This window comes from Kuraishia capsulata, genomic scaffold, assembly GCF_000576695.1.
Source record: "Kuraishia capsulata CBS 1993 genomic scaffold, Kuraishia_capsulata_scaffold_1, whole genome shotgun sequence".
Taxonomy (NCBI): domain Eukaryota; kingdom Fungi; phylum Ascomycota; class Pichiomycetes; order Pichiales; family Pichiaceae; genus Kuraishia; species Kuraishia capsulata.
The window spans coordinates 1715389-1739558 of record NW_019172950.1 but is presented as its reverse complement, the minus strand read 5'-3'; the positions used below and the strand labels follow the sequence as shown (position 1 = coordinate 1739558).

Genomic DNA, 24170 nt, shown 5'->3' with positions numbered 1-24170 from the left:
TAATAATAACTATTAAAATACAGTTTTTGTATGCTTGGTCGCTGCCTTAATTCTTATCTTTTCTTAGAATCCACCTTAGCAGCATCAACAGCGGAGAAGGAGACTCTGGAGGACCGTTTGCTGGTAGATCTGAGATTATAGTGCTCTGGTTCCGATGGGGTGTTCGGCTTCTCCGATTCGATAGCATCTGGAGAACTCACCGGCTCCAACTTCTCAGTCTTTGGCTTGACCCTAGGTAACGATGGGGTTGGAGTCGAGCTTTTGCTTCCGTCTCCTCCAGAAGGGGACGAGACCTCTTCTTCAGGCGGAATTATAGTCACTCTCCTTATTCCAACCCCGCCTCTGGACTTTCTGCGTCCCCTGTTAAACCTGGACTTGATGGGCTTTCCAGCTTCAATATCGACATTTGGGTTCTCATGCCTCTCCATTGCAGATTTGAGGTACTCGTCAACGTCCAAATTTAGCTTTTTGGCCTCCTGGAGCACGTTTTTAGTGTCTTCTATGGTTTTCCTGAGCTTCTCGCCCTCTTGTCTGTCAGCCTCTGTGATCTCCTCTTCATCCTCGAAAAGATGAGGGTTTTCAACGCCAGTGGTAACATCTGTGAGCAGTTCTTCGAACTTGCCATCGCCTTTCAACATGTTTTGGAATTTGAGCTTCAGGTGTTCTGCTGTCCTTGGGATCTTGGAGGCCAGGCCTCCCTTTTTGGCCTTACGTTTCAACGGGTTGTTGCTCCCCACCGAGGAAGCGGTTGATACATCACCAAGGTCTGGGGTTGGAGTTGAGGGTTCAGCATCGCCACTGGACGTGGTGACCGTGCTCTGCGCGGAAACTGGCGCCGGTGGCAGCGGGTTGTCAAAATGTATCTGAGGCCTGGCCAAATTCTTGTTGGGGTCCAAATTATCTGCACGAAGTTGAACGACCGTTTCCATTCCATCTTTGTCCTGCTCTTCGTCTGGCAGAATCTCACCGCAGATCAACGCCGCGTTATCCTGTGATGTAAACTCCCGTCCATGGGCTATACGACAGTGGTTCAAAAACCCTTGGGCACTAGAAAAGTTGGACCTCTGACAATTGATACAGGTCAATTTCACCAACACTCCGTCAGATCTCCTATATATGCATTCGTTTGCGTGCGAAAGTTTTGCTCCTGAAGGCCTCAATGATGACGTTTGCGATCTCGTTCTGTACGTAGACTCGAGCGAGTTATCAAACGCAAAGTCACCAGTAGGCTCATAGCCTGGAATTGCCTGTATGCTTTTCCGCGTCTCGTCGTACTTTGTTAGTAGGCCTGAGTACTTCTCGGTGAAGTCCGTAGGCTCTTGCTCCAGTTTATCAGTGGGTTGAATGGCATAGTGGTTTCTCAGGGCAATCATCTGGGCCTCACATTTGTTGATTTCTTCGTCAATCATAGCCAGCTCTCTATGTTTCAGCAAAATTTCCAGACTGAATTCATTTTCAATGAGGTCTTTCAATCTTCGCAGAACCTCCTCTTTCGATGGGATTTTCGGCTGTTCCTTTTCGGGCTCGTCTTGTATCTCACGAGGCGTAAGTACGAGATCCTCATCGCTGGAGACATGCGTACTGGACGCTTCACCCAACTCGTCTCCATCAAGCTGAGACTTTGAGGGCTCCGAAAATGTGGACTTTGCTGTCCTTCCAGAGCTTTCCTCGTCTCCAGAAAGCGGAGACCTCACACTTTCATCGGCAAAAGGCGCAAACTGCGAGAGAGACCGCTGGGCCTTTCTCATTGCATGAGCCATTGTGGAAAATATAGTGAAAGCAGCCTTCTGAATCGCCAGATATATTCCAGCGAATCAGATAGCAAGATATCAGAGATCGGTGTTCAAAAGAGAATAGGAAGAAAATCCGGGAACCTTTCGCTATCTGTCATGATCATGTGGCCCCAAGAGCTTATCCGGGCCGGGTAACCCCAGATTCGGCTGGTTTACCCCAGTTCTGATTTCGGTCATTTTCACTTGAACCTTTTCAGATATCGATGAATTTTGAAGTAGTACTGCAAGTTCATAAATTTTTTGCATTTTTAGAGTTCTTGATTTGAAAGGGAATTGTTTATTTGGTGAAAGAATATTGGGTTGGTGGTCAATTGGGTGAACACTAGGTCTTTACTGATTTGGAGACTTTTTTGAAAAAAACTGAAAATGTCCTCAATTGGATACCTCACCCAACAACGCTATATTCTCGACTTTTGGCTCTTATAACGTTCAAATTTGATAAAGCTCATTCGACCCTCATGAACTACTGTTTAAGTAAACGAACATTACATTGCAAACTGTCTCATTACTCTATATCACCTCTCAAACCGCATGGACTCTCTTTTGATAACCTTATCGTCAAAATTTATCACAAAGACAGTCTTCAAAGGCAACCCCGGCTCAGGAAAAGAATGTGCACTAACATTGGCCTGGAAATAGGCAGAATCAAGAATGCCCTCCACTATACCTGCCACGAACGCTGCACAGTTCAAGTGTTGAAACTCCTTTGGAACCGATATGTATTTCGAAATCAGAGGAAGATTGTCAGTTATCATATATTGGTTTGCCAGATCCTGTGATTTCTCAAGCTTGTCTGCCATTTTGCCAAAGAGCCCTTTCCACACCGAACTGTTGATAAACTGCAATATCTCCAGAATCCTCACTTCCCTCTTGGTGGCATGTGATTTGCTCGAGGAACTAATATTTCCACTAGCAAAGTTCTCCCTCAAGCTTGTCAGTTCAAGATATTTGATTCCAATAGAGTATCCTAGATTATTGAGCCTGCTCTCCAACTGCTGTACTCCTCTCGATTTCGAGTCACACCACGAAACAATCTCACCGAATAAATAGCACAAGGATGATAGACTTATGTCATGCTTAGCCCTGTGTAGGTTTTTGTCGAAAATGCTGGAATGCGCGCCTCCCGATGCCGAAAATTGGCGTTTGAGAGAAGACGTAGAGGTCGCCAACTGTTGGACCTGTGGCCCAGTAGATTGTGGTCCCACCGCAGGATCATATCCAACACCTGATACCAGCAGCCTTGAGGAAGACATTCAAATGTGCGATGGATCGAAGAAAAAGGTAGGTAAAACAACACCAATTGCCTGAAGTTGCGTATCCCAATCTGGCTCTATCAATGAGGTCAAACCCTGAGGGAAACCAAGCAGCGTGTCCTGACTAAAACTGGAGACTCCAGCCAGGACTTTTCAGTGAATCGTTTGGACGGGGTAAGCACTCTGTTAAGCTTGCAAATATTAAGAGACATTTGTTTTCTTTGTCGATTTTCGAAGGGTTTTGTCTTCCGTGAGCATAAAGAGGTAATTGGAAGATGGCAATCACGATACGTCAGGCCACCATCGAAGACATGGAAGGCATGCAAAATGCCAACCTCAACAACTTGCCAGAGAACTACACGTTCAAGTTGTACATGTACCATATCTTAACCTGGCCGCAGGCGTCCTTTGTTGCAACGACCTCTGGGTCCGACTTGGTGGAAGCTGAAGACGAAGACTACAAACAAGATCCTAAGCAGGACGCCCAGTATGTGAGGAGGAACGAAAAGATTGTCGGATACGTCCTGGGAAAAATGGACGACGAGCCCGATGGAGACAAGACTCCCCATGGCCATGTGACATCGCTATCAGTCATGCGGACGTACAGAAGAATGGGATTAGCCGAGAAGCTCATGAGACAGTGTCTGTATTCGCTAGCTGAAAACTACTTGGGAGAGTACGTTTCGCTTCACGTGAGGAAGTCCAATAGAGCTGCGTTACACCTGTATAAAGACACACTGCAATTTGAGGTTCTGAGTGTTGAAAAATCTTATTATCAAGATGGAGAGGATGCCTACTACATGAAGAAGGTGCTGGTGTTAGAGGACCTCGTACCAAGCAAGTTCCAGAAAGCAGAGGAGACGGACGACTTGTCCAAGGATTTATTAGAGGATATCTTGCCTGAGGAAGTTTGAGGGGAATTTGAAGCATACGAAGCGATGTAAACTTACGTTTAATTAGCATTGAACTAGAAAAGATATGAAGCTGTTGAATTAAAGATCTTAGCAAGAGTACGTAAGTTAACTAATGATTCGGACTAAAGTGCCAACCGGTTAGTATTGCAATCCTTGAGATTCTCAAAGTCGCTTGAGAACAGTCACAATATTCTTGCAAAGTTCAATAAGGTATCAGACAAAAAAAATAAGGTAGCTTGGGTTTTTCCACATCGACAAAATATCTCGAGCCAAATGCACTCTTGTCATCATTATAATTGAACTTTGAGCTGAATAATCGTGTAGGTAATAAATAAACATACTCAGAAACAACAACAAATTCATATCATAGTCCTTTTTCCGGGTGAAAAGGTTGAATTTGGGAAGAAAGTGGGTGAGAGTCGAGGAAGAAAAAAAATCTGATGCTGAAAAGCTCTAGTTGGGTGGAGGGACCCGGGCTCAAAACTATTTTTTGGGTAGGGCTAGCATTAGGATTCCTCGGTCACCTTGGGCTTTACTACGTGATGGACAAGTTTGATTTGCGGCTTTTCTTGTATGATAAAATGGAAACACCCTTTAGTACTCCTCCTTGCGGTAGGTAACTTTGTCAACCTTGACATCTCCGTCGATGTAGGTGTAAAGATATAGCGTGCACACAGAGCCCTGGATGTCCAAGAGGCAGAAACTTGGAATTTGATCGAGATAATCTTCGATATCCGCCGTGCTCAAAGGCTTCTCACCTTCTTCTTTTTCTCCATCTATAGTAGGCTCGGGCAAAGGTGGCTGCTCATTCACCGGTGTTGGTTCTTCTGACTCTGGTTCTTTTGACTCCTCCTTCACATCGGCATTTTCCTTCGGGCCCTCATCGTCCGGCTTGGTATTCTCAGTTTTTGGCTTCTCATCTTTTGGTTCCGTTATGGCAGCCTTAGCTTCGGCCAATATAGAAGCAATTGCCTCCAATTCCTCGTTGTCAGGAGGACTCGTGCTAAATGCACCCGTGGCACTGCCTGGATTTATGAAGAATTTCCCATCTAACGTGTAAGCCTCCACTCGATGCGTGCCTCCAGAGATCAGAATGTCTGCATCCATCAGTCTAGCCTGTGTGAGCAGACTTAACGGATCACCATGCGGAATGATACTGAAACCATTCACTATACCCACCTTTAGTTTATCGTAAGTGAAAGTTGCACTCAACGGCAATGACAAGTCATGATCAAACTCCCCCTTCACAATTTGAAGATCTGACGATATTGAACGTAAAAATTCCAGCGTGGAGTAGGATTGTGATACATTGCCCAGGCACAGTACCTGCTGTATCTTCCCCGTTGGAGACAGCAGCTTCTTGAACTTGGCGGGCAAATCCACCGCTCGCTCGGGTATATGGAAATCACCAATAGCTAGAATCAACATCCCAGACAATTGATGTTTGGTTCAATTGAGGATGACTTCAGGACCAAAGTGCTGGATAAGAAATACAAGTCCCCCGATTTGCGTGCGCCTTACTGTGTGTATGATGGTTTGGATACCTGCCCCGTTTTTTAACCTTTAGCACTACTTTCTTTGCGAGGAAATCTCCAACGGCTGTAACAGGTAGACTACACTGGATGAACCTTAAAAGTGTATATTTTATTCAAATTTTGCTATTTGCGGACGAATAATCAATTCGCAGGGAATTCAGTCTCATCTATAAGGGAGAGCGTACCGTGACGTGTAGTTCTGGGATCCGTAGATATCCATCATTTCTTATCCTTAGCAGCGGCGTCGGCAGCAGCGGCTACTGTAGCAGGCGTAGATTTAGGCAAGAACTTGGGAATTGTCACACCACCAACAACCGTGAGAATTGTTGCAATGGCAAGCTGCAGAGAGTTAGTATAACTGGAGGATGATGGTTTTGAGAGTCATGATGGACAGATCGGTGTATACCCTCAATCGCAATCCTGATATAGAGTAAAACTGCAACATACAACGTGTGGTGGGACTGATTTTCCGAAGATGATGTAATTGGCACTCATTGTAACTGATATGGCTTGCCTCAATTGAAACAAATGAACGAGGTGTATGGAAATGGTTCAGCTGTACTCCCCGGCAGGATTCCACGATGCTCATTGGCAGAATGATGACATAATCACACTGGTACACTACCCCATGGAATTTTCCAGCTGAAAATGCTCGATGAAGATGGATGATAAATCCGTGTTCTACTAAGACTACACACTTAATAACCTCCCCACCTTTGAAATGGTAAGTCCATTTGTTTGAAGAGATATCTGAATATCGCTCCGAGATTTGCTAACATGTCTCAGTCCCTTTTGAAAAGCATCAAGTCTGTTGTTCCCCTCTTTGATAGAGTTCTGGTTCAGAGAGCCAAGGCCGAGGCCAAGACTGCCTCCGGTATCTACATTCCAGAGAAGAACCAGGAGAAGCTGAACATTGGTACTGTTTTGGCAACTGGCCCAGGTCTTCAGGATGCCAACGGTAACACCGTTGCCGTCAGCGTCAAGGCTGGTGACAAGGTTTTGATCCCACCTTTTGGTGGTTCCCCAGTCAAGGTTGACCAGGAGGAATACCTTTTGTTCCGCGATGCCGAGATCCTTGCCAAGATTGAACAATAAACAGCTCTGAATTCCTGAACCGGATCAGCTCGTGATCAGCTTGTAAATATTGTTTTTAACGGTTTTAGTGCGAATCAGAGAAGAAAATTGTCTTACTTAATCGATGTAGGCTCAATTTAGAGCTGTAGCCTGTCTCCAGTAATTATCCAAATGATATCTGCCCAGCAAAGCTAGAGCTGACTCGTGGTCTTCAACATTTTGCACAGTCCATTTGTGAAAGTGCAAGTTGGCCAGCTCTCCTTCCCAGACGATTTGACAATTATTATCGGATAAGTCTTCCAGTACCTGAGTGTCATCGTGCACAGGACTCTGTTGGGAATCATCCTTGGGGGCTCGAGGCTTTGCAGCTTCATTTTCTGTCCAGTTAATTCTTCTCGTCATCAGCTTTTTATACTGATTTACGGCCTTTTTTCCGCCTTCTGTAACCACCAATGAGAAGCTGTCTTTCAGACAGATGACCATACCATTCAGCTCCAGTTGCTTAGCGTTGATATCCACCTTGTAGTAATGCTTTGGGTTGACCAGACGATCAATTTTGTAGACGCAGGAGACGACTCCGCTTTGAAGGTCCGCTATATTCTTGAGAGTCTGCTTTTCGTGTCTTTGTTCAGGTGTAAGCTTTCTCTCTTCGTTAGTTTGCTCGTGGACTCTTTTCCTTTCGGCGACCTCGGCCTTCACTCTCATCTCGACAGCTGTGGGGTTCTTGATGGCATCGTTAGTGAGCACGTTCATGAGATTTTTCAGCTTCACCTTGGGAGCAGGGGCAGGATCCAGTCCCAAACGGATGCGGTCCTGCTTTTCTTGGTGTTTCAAAGATCTTTCATTCCTTCTGATTCTCTTCAACTCAATTTTCGTTAAAAAGAGGGGTTTGGGAGGAGGTATATGTTTTTCCCAGGGAGCTTGCACTGGGACTGGATGCTGTATATACACGGTGATGGGACAGTCATCGCTGGTCAGGTCAGTATATGTCAGTTTCTCAGGATCATCCAAATGATCGTAGTTCCTCTCTTTCAAATAAGGTCTGTCCCACCATTCAGTGGCAGGAGGGTCCTGCACTCGGTAATACTGTTCTCCTATGGTTTCGTCTGGAGCCAATCCTTGGTCCTTCTTGCGCAATTCAAGTTCCTTCAGTTCTTTCTCTTCCCTAATCTTCTCTCTCAGCTCCTCAGCCTTGTGAATATACTTTCCCGGAGCATTGAAGGCCAGAGATCTGTGATGCCTAGCAGGGGCCATATCTGCCTGGTTGAGATATGGATTCAGCTGAGACGGCAGAAACCCTTCACGTACCTTTGTCCTTTGAACCGGATTAAACGATTTAGGCATCACCGGCGCAGGAGCATTGCTTCGTAACAATGGATGTATTTCCACATTAAGACCTCCGCGGTCTTTCCGCTCGTCATCTGAAGTGGAGGGAGAAATAGATCTTGTTAATGTTGTAGTAGTGGATGAATTCGCGCTAGCATCCACAGCTCTTCTAGTACTGTTGGAATCGTGGTTGGGCCTCCGCCTCTTACCTCGAGGATGTCCGCCATCGTACAGTCTTTTTTCGGACATTTTTGGCTCAGAAAAGAGAGTTTCGTGGACTACGTTTGTGCCTTTGAGGTATTGCCATGTAGTGAAAAGGCCATCTCTTCGCACAGCCCAATTTCTGGGTCACGTGACAAGCCGCACGTACACTCTTACTTAGAACATAAATATGCATTAATGAACTTATAAATCAAATTATGCGAGACCAAATCCTTCATGGCCTTCGGTAATTGCAAGCAGAAGCGAACCACGAAGAGCATCGTAGGAAGCATATTCAGGCAGATCAATCTGGTTGAAACAGGTGTGGGAGGAAGGAAGCCTATCTGAGGAGCCGTAGTCCTTGTGAATAGAAAACTTGGAGACACCAGAAACACCCGAAAGCTCTTTGAATCCATGAAGTGGTACTTTGGAGGTTCCTGTGGCAAATTGAAGCAACTTAGCCCTTTCTTCGACGTCAAACGATTTGACTGCTCTCCAAAACCATTGGATTTGCGGAGACGAGGGTGAGTAGTTCTGGTAAACCGTATTATTTCTCCAATCATCCACATCAATGTCAGGCAATCCGGAAATGAGAAGCTCGAGCTCTTGATCGTCGAATATCGAGACCAACTCCTTGGGAATGACTTGATGAAATCCCTCCAAGAAGCTGTCCATTTGCTGTTCAACAGAGGTGTTGAGTCTGTACTCAACAATGAGACTCACGTACATCTTTTTGTTGTCCTCTGTCACTGGTATGTTATGGCCATTTTCAATCAAATCAATCACTTTGTGTTCACCAAAGTCATCTGATTCGACAGAGAAGGTTTCCTCAATCACGTCTGTGATGTCGTTCTCAAGCATCCATATTAGAGACTTGAAGTAGCTGGGATCCAGACTCTCGACATCTTTCAGTGTCAAGGGACGGCCTAGTATTCTCTTATAGACCGCACGAGAAAAATGACAATCCAAAAGGAAACCGTCGTACAACGCTTTTCCTATTATCTTTCCGATGAACTTGAAAAACGACAAATGCTCTGGATTGGCATAAGAAGTCCTGTTAGGATGGAACGTTGTCGTGTCCGAAGCCACGGGAGTGAACAGAGCGTAATCAGGATTGAACATTTGTCTTGAAAGGACTTGGAACCATTCTCGTGTAACACCACCCGCATCAACACCTGCTTCCCCTCTGAACTGTATATCCAACTTTGAGTCCTTCAGTTCGTTGCTAGGACGGTAGAACAAAGACCTATACGAGTCCAAGAATACCTGATCCCTGCGTACATTGACATGCAACGGTTGTCTTTCTTTGGCATTTTCGTGCAATTTCTTCTCGAAATAAACCCTCTTGCTATCGAACTCCAATACCTTTGAGTTCCTGACAAGCATGGAGAAGGGTCCACTCATCAGCTTTGGATTTGCTCTAACCATATGGTTCAAGATCTTCTTGTGCTCATCAGTGAAAGAGAAGAAGAGGCTCTCCAACGGTTCATTGACAAAATCCTTCTGAGTCTCCTCATACTTCAGAACGTCCCGAATTGGCATATCGTTGACTTTGCTGTGTTTACAGACCACTAACAGAGCTTCAATAAGCGGAGACATAACAGTTGCGATATGAGAGAGCGATGCATTGTCTCTTAATGTTTTGAGGACGTCACTAAGGGCACCCCACAGAGGTCCCAGAGATGAACTTCTGTACCAGCTTTTAAGCTCTTCAACCTCGGAGTTATTGTCAAACAGATAATCAAGTGCTGTTAACACTCTCAAGAACTTGACCTGATCCGAGTTCGACAACATGAACTTGGACAATGTAGCTGACTCCATCTCCTGGCCATCGCTGATGTTGGAAATATTCTTGGCAAGAATCTTCAGGTCAACGACAAGGTGATTAGCCAAAACATTAGCCCACCTTGAAAGCTCTTGAGGGAACAAGTTCCTGGCATTTTCCAGCGAAGAGAGGTTTTGAAGAGTACCAACTGTTTGCTGGAATACCTTACTGTTGCATTCGTCTGCCACCAGAATAGAAGTAACATTGCGCAGATTTCGATCAGGGATAATAGGAATCGTCTTGGGAGCAGCCTTTTCGTCGTTAGTTTGTGACTTCGTGATCTGAAGAGGTCTAGTTGCAACCTGAAGAGTCCGAGATAACGTATCAATAAGCAATGGCTCCTGCTTGACAATACTATTATTCAATAGTCCAAGCAAAACATTGATCGGATACTTGGAGGCAGGATTTCTGCTAACAGCCTTGAGGTGTCTGCTCTTGGTCCGTTTAGACATGAATGTGGACTCAAGCTCATTCAAGAAGAACAGTCTTCCAGGGGAGCCATACTCAAGAAGATATTGCACGGTGTCAATGGCTTGACAAGTTACAATCAGAGGGGTACATCCAACTGGATAAGTTTCCTGTCCTTCATCCAGGTCAACTTTGTGCGGCGTTTTTGGAGTTTCCATCTTTGAAGGTGAAGGATGTGGTGTTTTCGCAAAATTCACCTTGGCTCTCCCAGAAAGTGTATGGAATACCTTCTTTGAAGACTGCAAATCCGCTGTAGCCTCTTGCAATATATAAAGGAGCAGTCCCATGATATCCGCCTTTGACTGTTTGTTATAGCACAAATAACCAAGCGCCTTCATGAAGTATTCACGATCAGCATAGGATTGTGGAACAAACACCAGTTTCAGAAGCGAGGCTACACCGAACCTGTCAATAAGAAGAGGAAAAACAATTCTCTTAGGCTTCTGGCGAGCTTTATCACCAGAAAGGCCGTCTTCATCATCCTCTTCTTCGTCTTCGTCTTCTTCTTCATCTCCCGTATTATCTAAAGCCGAGTAGCGGTTTGCTATTGCCTCTTGAGCCAGGATCTCTTCCCGCAGGTTATCGGGCAATGCCGACAGGAATGAGGGATCAATTTCTGGAATTTCATTTCCAGCTGCTGATGCTTCTGCTCTCCTTTCTCTTATATGCTGTGTGAAAACTTCTTCGCGTATCTCATCAGGTAATGCTTCGAAAAACTCGGGATCAATATCGGTTCCTGATATGTCAACTTCGCGGTCACCAATCAAAATATAGACAGGTTCTCTTTCAGGTTCTCTTTCAATATCACCAGAGTTGGGCTCTTCGCCTTCACTTGCAATGCTTGAAGTCTCAGATTCCCCCGATCTCTGGAGTATGGCCTCGTCAAGTTTGAGCTGGTTCTCCTCAGCTTCTTTCCTCTGTTTGTAGGCCTCCACGCTTGGCTCGTAGATTCCGTCCACGATATTCCGAGCAACGAATGAAGTCACACGTTTTTCCAAACCGGAATTGAACATCACCACAACGTCTATCCAGCGCTGCAGAGTTGATTTTACAGCCAGGTTGTACACTTCTGTGTTCTGATGAGGAGCTGGAGAAGGACGTCCCGTCATAGCGCGCAGAAGCCCCATTATGTGGTTATCAGAACTCCACACCTCACCAGGTCTAACCTCAATAGATCTAATTCTACCACGGTTGCGCTCAAGCATTGCAAAATGCGGAAGTGCATCACGGGCAGAGGCTAGTCCGTCATTAGGGATTGCGAGAGGGTTTCTCAGGAAAGACTGAGATGGGTTCAAGCCATCTCCACGAATGCTTGAAGAGTTGAAGAGGCTGGAAGACACCAAAGGACTGACCAAACGTAGTCTATCGTCAATGAGCGAGTCCAAATCAAGCTCATGTCTATGCGAGTGGAAACCTGAGCGATGTCTATGGTTCGATTCTAGGTCCAACATCTCTTCCATTCCATCAGAGCCCTCACTTCCAATATCAACATGGCCCAGGAAGCCAACTTCCTCTTCATCCTCCTCATCCTCATCTTCATCTTCGTCCAGAATTTCCTCTTCAATGTCATCGTCGTCAAGCCTCATCGAGTCAAGATTGTCATCTTCAAACTCCCGAATGTCAATCACGAGACTGTCTTCATCAGACCTATCGGTGCCGTCCTCCCGGAAGAATGGTTCATTACCTTCGTGATCGGGAACCACAGGTTCACCCGGATCTGACTCTTCGTCGTAACTGCTGTACATATCTGAAGAGTCATACTCCGAGATTATGTCGATAGTATACCTTTCCTGGTTTCTCGGATCATCATCATACCTGGACTCATCCGAACCAAAATGTCCATCGTCATCAGACTCAATTGGATCCCCATAGTCATTCTCGGAGTCTTCGATAATGTCAATCTCAGACCCAGACAGCATTTCCTCGTCATCGCCCGAGTCCAAGTCAACATCGCTTCCATCTGTAGAATAGACCACATTGACCACACTTGATCCATCGCTGTAGTCTATTTCTTCGTCTTCACTGACATCATCAATGTCATACATGCCTAGAGTCGAATTTCTCAAAAGATTTGGAGTTTCATCACTGTCATCCATATCATCTTCCTCGATGTCTTCACCCTCGCCCTCTTCCACTTTTTGATCACCAACATCATCTTGATACTTCAATATCACCGCTGAGATTCGAGTAATGATTTTCATCATGTCTTTTGTAAGAGACCCGGAGTTCGGATAGTTCAAGTCTAAACCTGCCAGAATGCCTGTGACTAGACCCGGGAAGCCCTTCTCCACCATAATACGAGCAACATGATACGCATCGTATTTGCAGAAGTTCTTTGGCTCAACGGGGATAACATGCTCCCTTTTGTCGTTGATCAAGCCAAAAGTCAGCTCAAGCAAATCGTCTATCTTTCCATACCTAGAGTTGGCAGTATGAATACTCATGCTAGTGTCTTTCATCACTTTCATCAGAATGTCAACTGTGAATTTCCTGATCAAGGTGATGTTGGCATCAGGAATACTTGCATCGGTTTTGTTGAAAGTTGCAACCGAAGAAACCAAGCCCAAAACACATGTTTTTGCCAAAGTCGACACCAAATGCTTCCTCTCGAAAACTAAATCATCATCGACAGTAGAAAAGGAATTGGTTGGAACAAGTTGATACACCAAGAAGTTAAGTGCAGTTGACCGAGGTTTCAACACCTCAGAAAACAGTCTCTTCTTCGAGTATGTCAAAAACTCCATCTTGGATTGTTCATAGGAGAAAAGAAGCTCAACGATCGCCTGCAATAGGAAGCAAACGTATAAACACTCTTTGTTTTTGAAGAGCAGATCCTGCTTCATTTTGGCTTTACCTCTCGTTTTCTTTTTCTCTGTTTCCCATGAAAGTCTGTCCTCCTCTGTGGAGCAATAAATGTCGTTGTGGGTAACTACATCCATGAGCTGTTCAAGTAACAACGTCATAACACCTCCCTTGGCAATACCGTGTGGTTCTTCGTCGGTCTTTGCTCCAGACTTTCCATACGTGACCATCAGATCAGTTGTCTGATCTTCTTTGATTTCCAGGACCAGATTTTCAACGGTCTCGCTCAAAAAGGCTTTATTGGACCTAACAATCAACGGAGTTGCATCTTTCAACAGAGAGTTCAGCGAGTGAGCCTTAGGAGGATGATCTTCCTTCTTATTTGGTGTCGAGAAGTACTCTTTCAGTTCGTGCGACATGATGGATTTCACCATATCATTAGTCTCCATGCATTGCCGAACAATGACTATCAGACAAGATTGTAATGCTTGCCAGTTCTCCGAGGAAGCATGCTTATACACAGAGGAGACGAGTGCAGTCAAAACCAAAGAGCCCACTATTCTCTCAGCACATTCTTGGTCTTTGGAATATAAGACCAGAACCCTGGCTAGAGCCAGAGCGCTTTCAAAAGACGGAAGGACATCCACTTTCAAAAACACTTCAAAGACCGATTTTCTCACACGATCAGACAATCTGAAAATATGAGGGCAGTCATAACTGGTCTGCAACTGTTCCTGTAATGACGATGGAATCTTCATCTTTTCCGGTACAACGGGAATCATGGAATCGCTCAGCACACATTCATACACAAACATAGCTTTTGGAAACCACGCTTTTGCAATATCCTCAACATTAACCTTCTCGATTAGAGAGAGTATAGGCTTGAAGCACCAATCGTCACAAACCCATGGCTTTGAGATCGCCGAATCCAAAACTTCAGCATGTGGATTGCGCACCAAAAGACCAACCAGATGAAGAAGTGGCGCTGAAGGCTCAGATTCCTTACATACTTCCTTGATAACCCGATTCACCAAAAACTTGCAGACAGCAGGTCTCGAAACGCTCGAAGCAAAACACACGTTTCCGAGCAGTTGGTAAAACCTGAAAACAGAACTTGGATAAATCTTCAGGATTTCCAACCAACGGTCAAAATGCTTCATCTCAAGATTCTCACGCAACTCTAGAAACTCCTGATAAGGCTTTGAAGAGGGCAGCGCATGGAATGGCTGCTCCACATAGGGATTTTCTTGAGTTCGTCTCAGCAATTCTTGGAAATCAAGATGGCGATCCGCTTCTCTCATTGTCCATCCGTCCTTGGGAAGTAAGTTTGAGTTCGTCTGAAGCATATAACTAGAGGTGGAAAAATCGAATCCAGTCACTCCAAGACTGGCCAGGTACTCTGCTTTCGAACGTGAAGGCCATGCATTCTTCCAAGACAGTGGATATAGCATACCGTCAAATTCTTCGTCTTTCTTCTCTGGACGACTGATGTATGTCGACTCGTAGATCCTGGTTAAGGCAGTTATAGCCTCCAGCGGCAACAGAGGAGCACCGGCAGAGTCCACGCAGTCGAAGATCCCCGAGCCGTTTTCGTCAGATAGATCGTCGATCATCCACAATGCCAAGAATAACACTTGAGTAAGGCAACGGTCTTGGAAGTCGGTGGAGTGAGCAAATCTGGATTTGTCGTCACCCGGAAACATCTTGTATGCCCAGAACACACTAGGCATACTATCACTATCAACAACGCGGGCAAATAACTTGAGAGAATGAACAACGAGCTTGGAGGTCACACATTCTAAGGTTGGTTCCAGACTGTCCAGACTGTTGAGACGTTCTGTTTCCTTGGCCGTCAAGACATGAGGAGCCCGTGAAAATACCCATTTGCAGACATTGATCATCTCTTGCAAGCCGCCATTTTGAAACAGTAGCGCTATCAAAACCGTATGGGTGGAAGCATTCGACCTGGATTTCACATAGGTCGCACAGGAAATAAAATTCATCATCAGCAGCCTATACGATGTAGCAAAGAAATCATCACCATCAATGGCCAGTAAGTCCAAACAACCATCTGCTATCACCGATCCAACTTTCAGAGCTTCCATGGTTATTTCATAACCATCACGTTCTTGACGCTTATCTATAAGAGGTCTCAACAGCGTTGTGACGAGCTTGATAACGTTGGTTTGGATCAAAGCAAAGTAGCCATGCAACTGGCGAGTGTTCTTGAATTTGGGATGGTTCGAGTTTCCTTTCGCAGGTATCACGTTCCATGTAAGCTGAGGGTATGCTTGCGTGCTTTTTGATCTGGTGATACTGATGACACTGGCTGGTGTGTGCTCCATGAACAGCAGATCTTCAACCACAGCTCTCTTGAAGAGGCTGAAAACTCGTTTCAGAGTCTCGACGCCCTTGTCAGAACTGAAAAACTCACACAGGCGCTCCATTCGGTCCATTGACAACGAGGGCGTCATTGAGTACACTTCAGCAAAGCAAAATAGAACATTGCTTGCCGTGCCAAGCAAAGAGATGAAGCGTCCACCTTCAAGCTCATCCGCTGCCCCAAACTGGCTGAAAAAAGATTTTCGAGAATCATAACGCAACATGTCATCCAAAGGTTCCAATGACTTTGCCAAAGCAGACAACAGCGGCTCCAAAGCAAAGTTACTGAATTCTGTATTTGCAAAGCTCAGAATGGCATTTAAGGAGGACATTCCGTGAGACCAGAGAAAGTCATAGGGTGTGTTTGGCACCGTTAAAAACGCAACCCATTCTTCTGATGTCAGCAGCCTCGCGATTGGCTTCCACCTGGCATGAGTATGAAAGAGCCTGTCCAAAAACAACAGAGCAGCAGTGAGAATAGAAGCGCCTTCACTATTCCGACATGTTGGTAATTTCATGCCGTCTTTATATGAGAGGAAGGGCTCCTCAAGAGGACTCTCGTATAACGAGCCCTCGTCCGAATGATAGAATATCACCGGCTCCATAAAAGCTGCAGCGCGCGAGGGTGTGTTCTCTGCCAGCGCAATAACATTATCAAGAATGGTGGATTTCAGATCAGGATAATGTCTGGAAAGTTCGTCGAAGGCATTGCCCAAAGATACCGTATAATCGCGGACAAGTAGCTCCCTGCATAGAACCGGGCTCTCGAATACTTTGAAAAACCTTGTGATCAAATCGGCCTCAAGAACCTTCTTCATTCCCTCATAATTCAAACACACAGCACCAATGATCTCAGGCAAAGAGCTCAGAAGATCAGAAGACTTACCCAGGAAACTATCGAAGTTCTTCACAAACGTGTCGACAGTCCCTGCTTCACTCAATATAGAATATGCTGTTGGCTCATTGTGCATGATTGACAATATTATGACAAGTGTAGATGCCAATACCTCATTTCCAAAGACAGTGGGGCGGTTTAATATTGTATTCAATGACAGAAGCAAGGGAGAGTCAAACAGGTTGCGGATTCTGTCTCCACCATCGGAGTTGATGAGCGAGTAAACGAGTCTTAGCAGTTTCTTCAGTAACTGTTTTTGGCGAATAGAAACACTGTAAGAGACTATTACTTCTTTGGGAGGACCATCATCAAAGTCAGGGTTCTCCAATGCAAAGGTGATTTCATAATCAATGGCTTCGATGAGATGCTTGAAACCATTCAATGAGATGAAAGAGTCAAGAGAAGTTGGAGCAAACTGCAAAACCCTTGAAATAAGCTCAACGGCACCTGCTCTGGTTCTCCTGTCATCAGATTTGAGCTGTAAGAATTCCATTAGGACATTGAGTATACCAGCACCGACAAGTAAGGCCAAAGGTCCTTTAACTGATATCAATGAGCCAATCATTGAAAAGAACAATGGTGTAAAAGAATTTGATTCAGCGGATTTACCTTCGCGTGCAGTTCTTAAGGTGTTTTTGAGACACCGAAACAGTAAGCCATGAGCGACATTTCCGCTGAAAGCCTTTAGCATATCACTGGCATAGGAACGTCTAGCCGAAATGATCATGAGAGTATGGATAACATCAATCCTGACCGAGAGTGGGACTTCCAAGTCAGGGTCAACCAGACTTGCCAACTCGGCAAACACGTTTGGCTGGTCTTCAAGCACACCAGAAGCAAAGGAGTTCTCCGAACAGATATGACAGGCGACACCTACCGCCAGACACTTGATGGAAAACAGCTGTTCCCTTATCTTCAAGTTCTCGGCTGTCCTGTCATTGAATGCCTTGGCAAAGGCAACATTTAGTTCATATCCAAAGTAATATTCTTGGGGTAATTCCGCCGCCCTTTCGTACAGCTGGGAGAAGCTCATAGTTTTTACTGAATCCACTGAGACAGACAGCTGTTGCATTCCTTCAGCTGCAAACACACCTTTCGAATCCTCAGCCTCACTCAAAGCGTGTTCACCGCTAGTTTGAGTGTTCAATGCAGACTTAGACTTAGACTTCTTGGTTGGAGTGGTGGAAACCTCGCGATCAGATAGTCTATGTTTCCGCTTGAACACCAATGAAGAGTTGAAATACTCGTAATCCAAGCCTTTCCACTTGGAAGGATATTGCGCGGAAGGATTTGCCCAGTCCACCAGTTTGAAGTGCAATGGTTTTCTTGCACCACTGCCCTTCTTATGAGGGCTCTTTGACGAGGAATAGTCTGTGATAGGTGGTGGGAAACTTGTTGCCAACTTTAAAATCTTCTCCTTCACATCAGGAGGAGCCCGCAGTATTGGAGGCCCACTCAATTCAGCCATAGTTTGACAAATTCGCAGCGCATAGAGCTTCACGGAAAGCGAGGTACAGTTCAGCAAATTATAGATCCTGTCCAATGAATTGTAGAAATGTCTCTGAAGGGTGATTTCTAGAAGAGATTGAGTGAATTTTAGCACCAACAACAAAACTTCCTCGTCAAAGCTCTCAACTGCTGTGGGTTTGGTATAGACTTCAGACAAGTTGTACTTGGCGATTATGTCCTCAAGGACTTTGTCAAACTTGTTCAACACCGGGATAAAATGGACTATGTCAAACTGAACATCCTTCCAAAACACAAAATCTCGTAAGATGTTTACTAGATCATCTGTGGTGGCACTAGAGATTAAGGCGACAAAGCTGGTGATTTCCTCACTCTAGAGAAGTAGTTAGTAAGCCGACCAAAGTAGAGATTGAGACCAACAAAAACAAAAAACACATACAACTACCTGTAGCGATTGAGGGCTATTCTCACCTATGTGCATTTTCGATAAGGAATTAATGATATCCAAGGGTTGGTCAAGCGCTGGAGAACAAGAACGGTTTCACCGATGACTGTGAACAATGCTTCGATCTCCAACTTGTACTCAATTCAATTTCAAAAAAGATTGCAATAACCACCGACTACCAGTTAATAATGAACAGCAAATGATAGAACCCTCGTCAGATATTGAGGAGAATGGCGGCAAAGAGTTGGGGCATGGCTACGCTTATTCAAATCACTCTTCTTTTTTTGTCTGACCATCGTGTGCATATCAATTTGAGTATCGCACTCAAAAAGATATATCGTGTCTGGAAGTTACGTCTTGCATATAAATTCTATACCTGGCTCATTCTGTGATATTTACGCTGGGCGTTGCCAATTGCATGTATATAGCAGTTCGCTGTTGGAGAGGCCATCTAGGATTTGGTTCAACACGTTTGCGGCTCTATTCAAGCCTGCCGAACAATGCTCTTGACTTGAGGCCCTACCAGAAAGATTGCATTGAGCAATGTCTCAAGGCCTTGGATAGGGGGCTGAACAAAGTGGTAGTGAGTCTGGCTACAGGTGGTGGCAAAACTGTCATATTTTCTCACCTTATTGACCAAATCAAGCCCAATTCCAAGACCGGAGGAAGAAAGACCTTAGTTCTGGTTCATCGCCAGGAACTGGCGGACCAGGCCGTTCAGAAAATTGCAACAATAAATCAGTTGTACAAAGTTGAAAAAGATCAGGCAAAAAGCAAGGCTTCTCATAAGGATGACGTTGATGTTGTTGTGGCATCCGTTCCGACGTTATTGCGGACTCCTGATAGACTGGCCAAATACAGTGCAGATGACTATAAAGCCATAATCGTTGACGAGTGCCACCACGCAGTTACAAATTCGTTCATGAGAGTTCTGGACTACTTTGGAGTGTCCAAAAGAACAGATACGAGCAGTATAGCCTTGATAGGATTTAGTGCCACCTTGAAACGAAGGGATAAGATTCCGCTTAACAGAGTATTTGATGAGGTGGTTTTCGACATGGGTCTGGAAGAGATGATCTCCAATGGCCATCTTTCCGACTTTGTGTGGTCAAGAGTTGCTACTTCGCTGCGTCTGGATGAAGTGGAGATTGTGAACGGGGACTACAGTCTGGGCGGCCTATCTAAACATGTCAATAAGCCCGAGGTCAACAGAATGGTACTTCGTCTTTATTTGAGAATGCGAGATCTCTGCAAGTTTAAGTCATCTTTGTTTTTCTGTGTTAACGTTCAGCATGTCCAGGACATTTGCGATCTGTTCAATCAAAACGGTATAAGGGCAGAGTATGTGACGGGTTCAACTCCACCACAGGAAAGGGCTGAGATCTTGTCAGCCTTTAAGAGCGGAAATTTGCCTGTGCTTGTGAATTGTGGTGTTTTCACAGAAGGAACAGATATTCCAAATATTGATTCTCTGTTTCTGGTGAGACCTACCAAGTCTCAACCTCTTCTAACGCAAATGATAGGCAGGGGTCTTAGATTGAACGAAGGAAAGCAGAATTGCCATATATTTGACTTTGTGGACTCAACTGGAATTAGCATTGCTGCAAAAGCCGAGATAGATGGTCCAGAAAGTCAGTTGGGGCCTTCAATAATGGACATACAGAGAGGCCTCAACCAAACTTCTGCGGATCCGCGTGAACTGGACATAGAGAAAATAGAGGTCATAACATACGAAGGCGTTGAAAAGTTTTTGAATTCGGAGTTCCAGCAGGACGATGGAGTTCCTGATTTTGTGAAGATGAAGAAGGCAAAGTATCCGTGGGTGCGACTGAAATTTGAGTCTTGGGGCCTGAAAATAAGTCAAAACTCCCATCTGAGAATTGATAAGGAAGGAGAACACAACTATCGTTTGGTATTTGTAGACCTTCGGAGCTATCAAGTGTCTACAAAAAGTGAATCTCCAGACAGTCTGCAATATCATTTGGCGGTAGCTATGAAGCAAACGTCAAGAAGTATCAAGTACCCACAAACGAACGTCATCAAGGAAATTTTGCCCAACCTCGAGGCAGCATTCGAGGAAGTTGAAAGTTTTCTAGACAAAAACACCAGGTACAAGCCGGTACTGAGCTTGCTCTCTGGAAACATAACGGAGAAACAAAAAGCCTTCTTGCGCAGAAAATGTGGAAGCATTGCCTCAAAGTCCTTGAAAAGGGCAGACCACACAGACTTTGAAGTAGAGCTGGACAGAGTGTTGAACGATTTGAGCAAATCGGATGCTGGAAATTTGATTTTTGCATACTCGGTTTCGGGTAAAGTTGCTCTTCAGATATTCATGAAGGATGAGGTATTGAAAAAGTTGAAGAAACCAAAAGGGTTGCTAGACTGACCTTTATATAGAGTTTGGAACATTTATGAACGCCAATACTGGGCTAAACTGTGTAGACGGTCAATCACAACTGGCAGGAACGCATTCACGCTATCGTTGATAAGGTTCTGAAAGTGCAATATCGCTTCCTCGTCATTAAGCTCTAGCATGAACTTTTCCTGAATCTTCAAAATTAGCTCTAACTTTTCAGTTTCGTTAGATATATCCTTCCTGAAGCTTCCATCCAAGCTTGCACTGGTTTTCAGGACGGGTATACTCGAGTCAATCATCAATTGGAACAAATTTAGAATCAGACTTGAGTTCCTGCGAAGTGTGATATATGTGATGAAGCAGTAGTTGCAGAATTTCTTGTAATTTTCATCACCCAAGCCACCCATTCCTTCTATGATTTGAATAGGAAGTTTCATAAGCGGAGGAAAAGGTTTGGGGTCCTGTCCTAGAATGTATCCAAAATCTGCGTGGAAAAAATATCCATCCTTGGTCAGTAATAGATTTTCCAAATGTCTGTCTCCTACACCCAGAATATAAGTTACCACACAGTACCCTGCACATGACCTGACGTAGTTATCCATAATCTCAGGACGCACTCTCAAAGGAGATGTCAAATCTGGATTATTTTGCTGGAGGAACGTAAGAATGGAGTTGTTGTACTTCGCCAATATGGACGACAAAGACTCGTTGGGGATGAACTGGATCATTCCTTCAACTGGACCAAGGGCCAAAATCTTGTAGGGCTTCAACTTGAGATCCAGGTTCTCGTTCTGGAGAATCTTTTCCATGAGTGTGATGATTTGAACCACGAACTGATCTTGACGCAGATCGTCACCAATCTTGTACATGACAGGATATTTTTGATCATCTAGTGACTTGAACGTGATTTTCAGTGGAGACAAACTGCTCTTGAAGACGCTTGACTGGGCAGGAATACACCCACCGATCACAACTGAAGGATCAAGCGGCAAAGGCACAGCATCAAATTCGAGAAGTGAAAAATGACTGTGGTGAGAATTGTCTTCACCTTTCCCCAATGAAAAGTTACTATTCTGACCAGAAGCGACGCTGAGTTTTCTTTTAGTGGTTCTTTTCTTCTGCTTCTCGACGAGAAGACCTTTTAACAACTCCACCTTCTTTGGAGTGGGCTCTTTTTTGAAATCAAATTTGATTTTCAGAGCTATCTCATGTAGCTTGCCAATGACGTCAATTTGCTTTCTTAGTATCAGGATCTTCTCACTACCTTCTTCAGACATTGCGAGATGCAGGATAAAGTGCAGTTGTGTTTTCCGAAAAATCCTATGATGTTCATTTCTTGAGCCATTCAATGGCCTATCACCGGCAGTTCGCACATAAGTGTTCCTATCTCCATTGAGATAGTCGTCAATGATATTATTGTCAATTGCGACCTCATTCTCATCTAATGGGAGTCTTGCAGGGAGCCTCGTACTAAGCTCTTCGGTCTCATCATCCACTTCAACCTTAAGATGCCAATAGAAAAAGTTCATAAGCCTCACATTTTTTGATGCTCGAGATATCACAAATTTCGCCAATGGCGACTGGAGTTTGGGAAGTTGCCGCAAAAGACTTTGCTGATGGTCGCGCGAGAAGATCTTGGGATCTTCCAGCATCTTCAAGGCAGGATCTTCAGTCTGACCAATTTCCACAAATTGATAGTCACTAGAACTAGCGTTGGTAGTAGTGCTTCCAACACCAGAGGTTGAACCGAATTCAAAATTGTCTTCATCCAGTCCCTGTACATCATCATTATCCGCCGTCGGCGTCACATAATTAGCCTCGTTTTTGATACATTGAACCAATTGAACCAGATACATTTCCAGCTCATCGTCGCTAACCGAGCCGAGTCTTTCAATAGCCATCTTACGGACAATATGGTTCCTGTAGTTGGCACTCAGGAGCTCTAGACAATCGACAACTTCCAGTTTCCCCACAAAGACATCAGGCCTTCTCTCGACAATTCCTAGTCTCGCTCCATCGCCCAAATGCTGGACTTCCATTTCGTTGATAATAGTCAAAAACTCTTTGACTTCAAAGTCATCGTCCCAGTCGACACACTTGATGAAGTTTATTATAAAGTTGTTGAAGTCCATGGTGTTCTTGTTCAGAAACAAGTTATTCAAAAGAAAGTATCGGAACTTCCAAATGAGATTCTTTTCTTGTGGTGAAAGCTTTTCAAAAAACTGTTTTCTGAGTATCGAAGATATCTGAGACCGCACTTTAAGCGTTGGCTTGATATCCTTGTCCAAAGGTGACGATTGGTGGATTCTCTCAAGCTTTCTGAACTTGATTTCGATCGGGTCCTCGTTGATATTGTCTCGATACTGATCGGGATCAAACACGGCAACGTTGACATTCATGGTGGAGCTCTCAATGTTGCTGGCCATGATATCGTTGGTTCCGTTTGCACTCACAAGACTTCCCATGTTTTCATCAGCACCACTAGCACTATGGTTGGCCCCATAAGCACTCAATCCCAGGGCGTGCGGATCAAAAGTAGGAATACTCAAAACGGAGTACTTGTAGTCCAAGTAAACCACTGGCATGTCAAACTGGACAAGGGCAAGGTGAATATAGCACTCTGGATCAGTCTTCGAGGATATCACCGTTCTCTTTCTCGAGCTCATCTGCTGAAAATTGATCTGTTCAATCTTACGAAAAGACAATTGGTCAAGCCAATCAACAGAAACAATGTCTCCCGATTCGTGGCTCTTAAGAGTCTTTTCAAGTTGGTCCATCTTCGAGCTGACGGTCTCAGGTTCAGAAGAAGCAGAAACCGAAGATCTATATTTAGGTGACAACTTCAGTTTCAGTTTCTGATGGCCCTTTTTCAGCGTGCAAACAGGATCATCATCCTTGCCCCCCTGCAGGTTAAACAATTGAAGCTCTGATAATCCCACCACAACCTTGGCACCTGTCTTCTTATGGTACTTAAATAAGACAATCCGCAGAACAGAGTCTAGCGGCAGCTGGCTATAATTGATCGGCAAAGTCACCCAAGAATTGGATTTTCCTTTTTGTGGTTGCCCTCTCTTATTTGCAACGCCAGAGCTAGCTGTGACTCCTGGACTCACAGACAGACCTGCGGCCTTAGCCCCGGTTTCGGAGCTCATATACTGTAGTGGAGTGACCACGGGAACAATCAGCTGTTTCTCAGCAGAAACAATCTCCGCCATGCTGAACACCTCCTTCAACGGCTGCTGCTCAGCTTTGGACTTGAGCAGGGTGGACACGGGCGATTGATCCACCAGTTCAGTGTTGGAGAGGGCATCTGTATCTCCATCTATAGATATAACCCTAAATTTGAACGGAATTTTCAGGTCTTTTGAAAGACAGAACGTGACTGAATTCTGGTTCTTAATGTCAACGTTCATACTGCATAGTTATATTGCCAA

The 24170-nt window shown here is 44.7% G+C and overlaps 9 protein-coding genes across 9 annotated transcripts; 3 read left to right on the top strand and 6 right to left on the bottom strand.

Moving 5' to 3' along the window:
* Positions 1–53: 53 nt before the first annotated feature.
* KUCA_T00000934001 (uncharacterized protein) lies at positions 54–1760 on the bottom strand (the record flags this gene model as incomplete). Its single annotated transcript, XM_022605522.1, has 1 exon — positions 54–1760. The coding sequence occupies one exon, from the start codon at positions 1758–1760 to the stop codon at positions 54–56; it is 1707 nt and encodes a 568-aa protein (XP_022456982.1).
* Positions 1761–2308: 548 nt separating this feature from the next.
* KUCA_T00000933001 (uncharacterized protein) lies at positions 2309–3046 on the bottom strand (the record flags this gene model as incomplete). The annotated part of the gene is made up of 1 exon (XM_022605521.1): positions 2309–3046. The coding sequence occupies one exon, from the start codon at positions 3044–3046 to the stop codon at positions 2309–2311; it is 738 nt and encodes a 245-aa protein (XP_022456981.1).
* A 275-nt stretch (positions 3047–3321) lies between these two features.
* On the top strand, positions 3322–3960 carry KUCA_T00000932001 (uncharacterized protein; the record flags this gene model as incomplete). Its single annotated transcript, XM_022605520.1, has 1 exon — positions 3322–3960. The coding sequence occupies one exon, from the start codon at positions 3322–3324 to the stop codon at positions 3958–3960; it is 639 nt and encodes a 212-aa protein (XP_022456980.1).
* A 594-nt stretch (positions 3961–4554) lies between these two features.
* Positions 4555–5388, bottom strand: KUCA_T00000931001 (uncharacterized protein; the record flags this gene model as incomplete). The annotated part of the gene is made up of 1 exon (XM_022605519.1): positions 4555–5388. One exon carries the CDS (start codon positions 5386–5388, stop codon positions 4555–4557), a length of 834 nt encoding a protein of 277 aa, XP_022456979.1.
* Positions 5389–6272: 884 nt separating this feature from the next.
* KUCA_T00000930001 (uncharacterized protein) lies at positions 6273–6590 on the top strand (the record flags this gene model as incomplete). Its single annotated transcript, XM_022605517.1, has 1 exon — positions 6273–6590. The coding sequence occupies one exon, from the start codon at positions 6273–6275 to the stop codon at positions 6588–6590; it is 318 nt and encodes a 105-aa protein (XP_022456978.1).
* Positions 6591–6701: 111 nt separating this feature from the next.
* Positions 6702–8144, bottom strand: KUCA_T00000929001 (uncharacterized protein; the record flags this gene model as incomplete). Its single annotated transcript, XM_022605516.1, has 1 exon — positions 6702–8144. The coding sequence occupies one exon, from the start codon at positions 8142–8144 to the stop codon at positions 6702–6704; it is 1443 nt and encodes a 480-aa protein (XP_022456977.1).
* A 168-nt stretch (positions 8145–8312) lies between these two features.
* KUCA_T00000928001 (uncharacterized protein) lies at positions 8313–18416 on the bottom strand (the record flags this gene model as incomplete). Its single annotated transcript, XM_022605515.1, has 2 exons — positions 8313–18308; positions 18375–18416. The coding sequence occupies 2 exons, from the start codon at positions 18414–18416 to the stop codon at positions 8313–8315; spliced, it is 10038 nt and encodes a 3345-aa protein (XP_022456976.1).
* A 382-nt stretch (positions 18417–18798) lies between these two features.
* KUCA_T00000927001 (uncharacterized protein) lies at positions 18799–20766 on the top strand (the record flags this gene model as incomplete). The annotated part of the gene is made up of 1 exon (XM_022605514.1): positions 18799–20766. One exon carries the CDS (start codon positions 18799–18801, stop codon positions 20764–20766), a length of 1968 nt encoding a protein of 655 aa, XP_022456975.1.
* A 23-nt stretch (positions 20767–20789) lies between these two features.
* KUCA_T00000926001 (uncharacterized protein) lies at positions 20790–24149 on the bottom strand (the record flags this gene model as incomplete). The annotated part of the gene is made up of 1 exon (XM_022605513.1): positions 20790–24149. The coding sequence occupies one exon, from the start codon at positions 24147–24149 to the stop codon at positions 20790–20792; it is 3360 nt and encodes a 1119-aa protein (XP_022456974.1).
* Between the last annotated feature and the right edge of the window lie 21 nt (positions 24150–24170).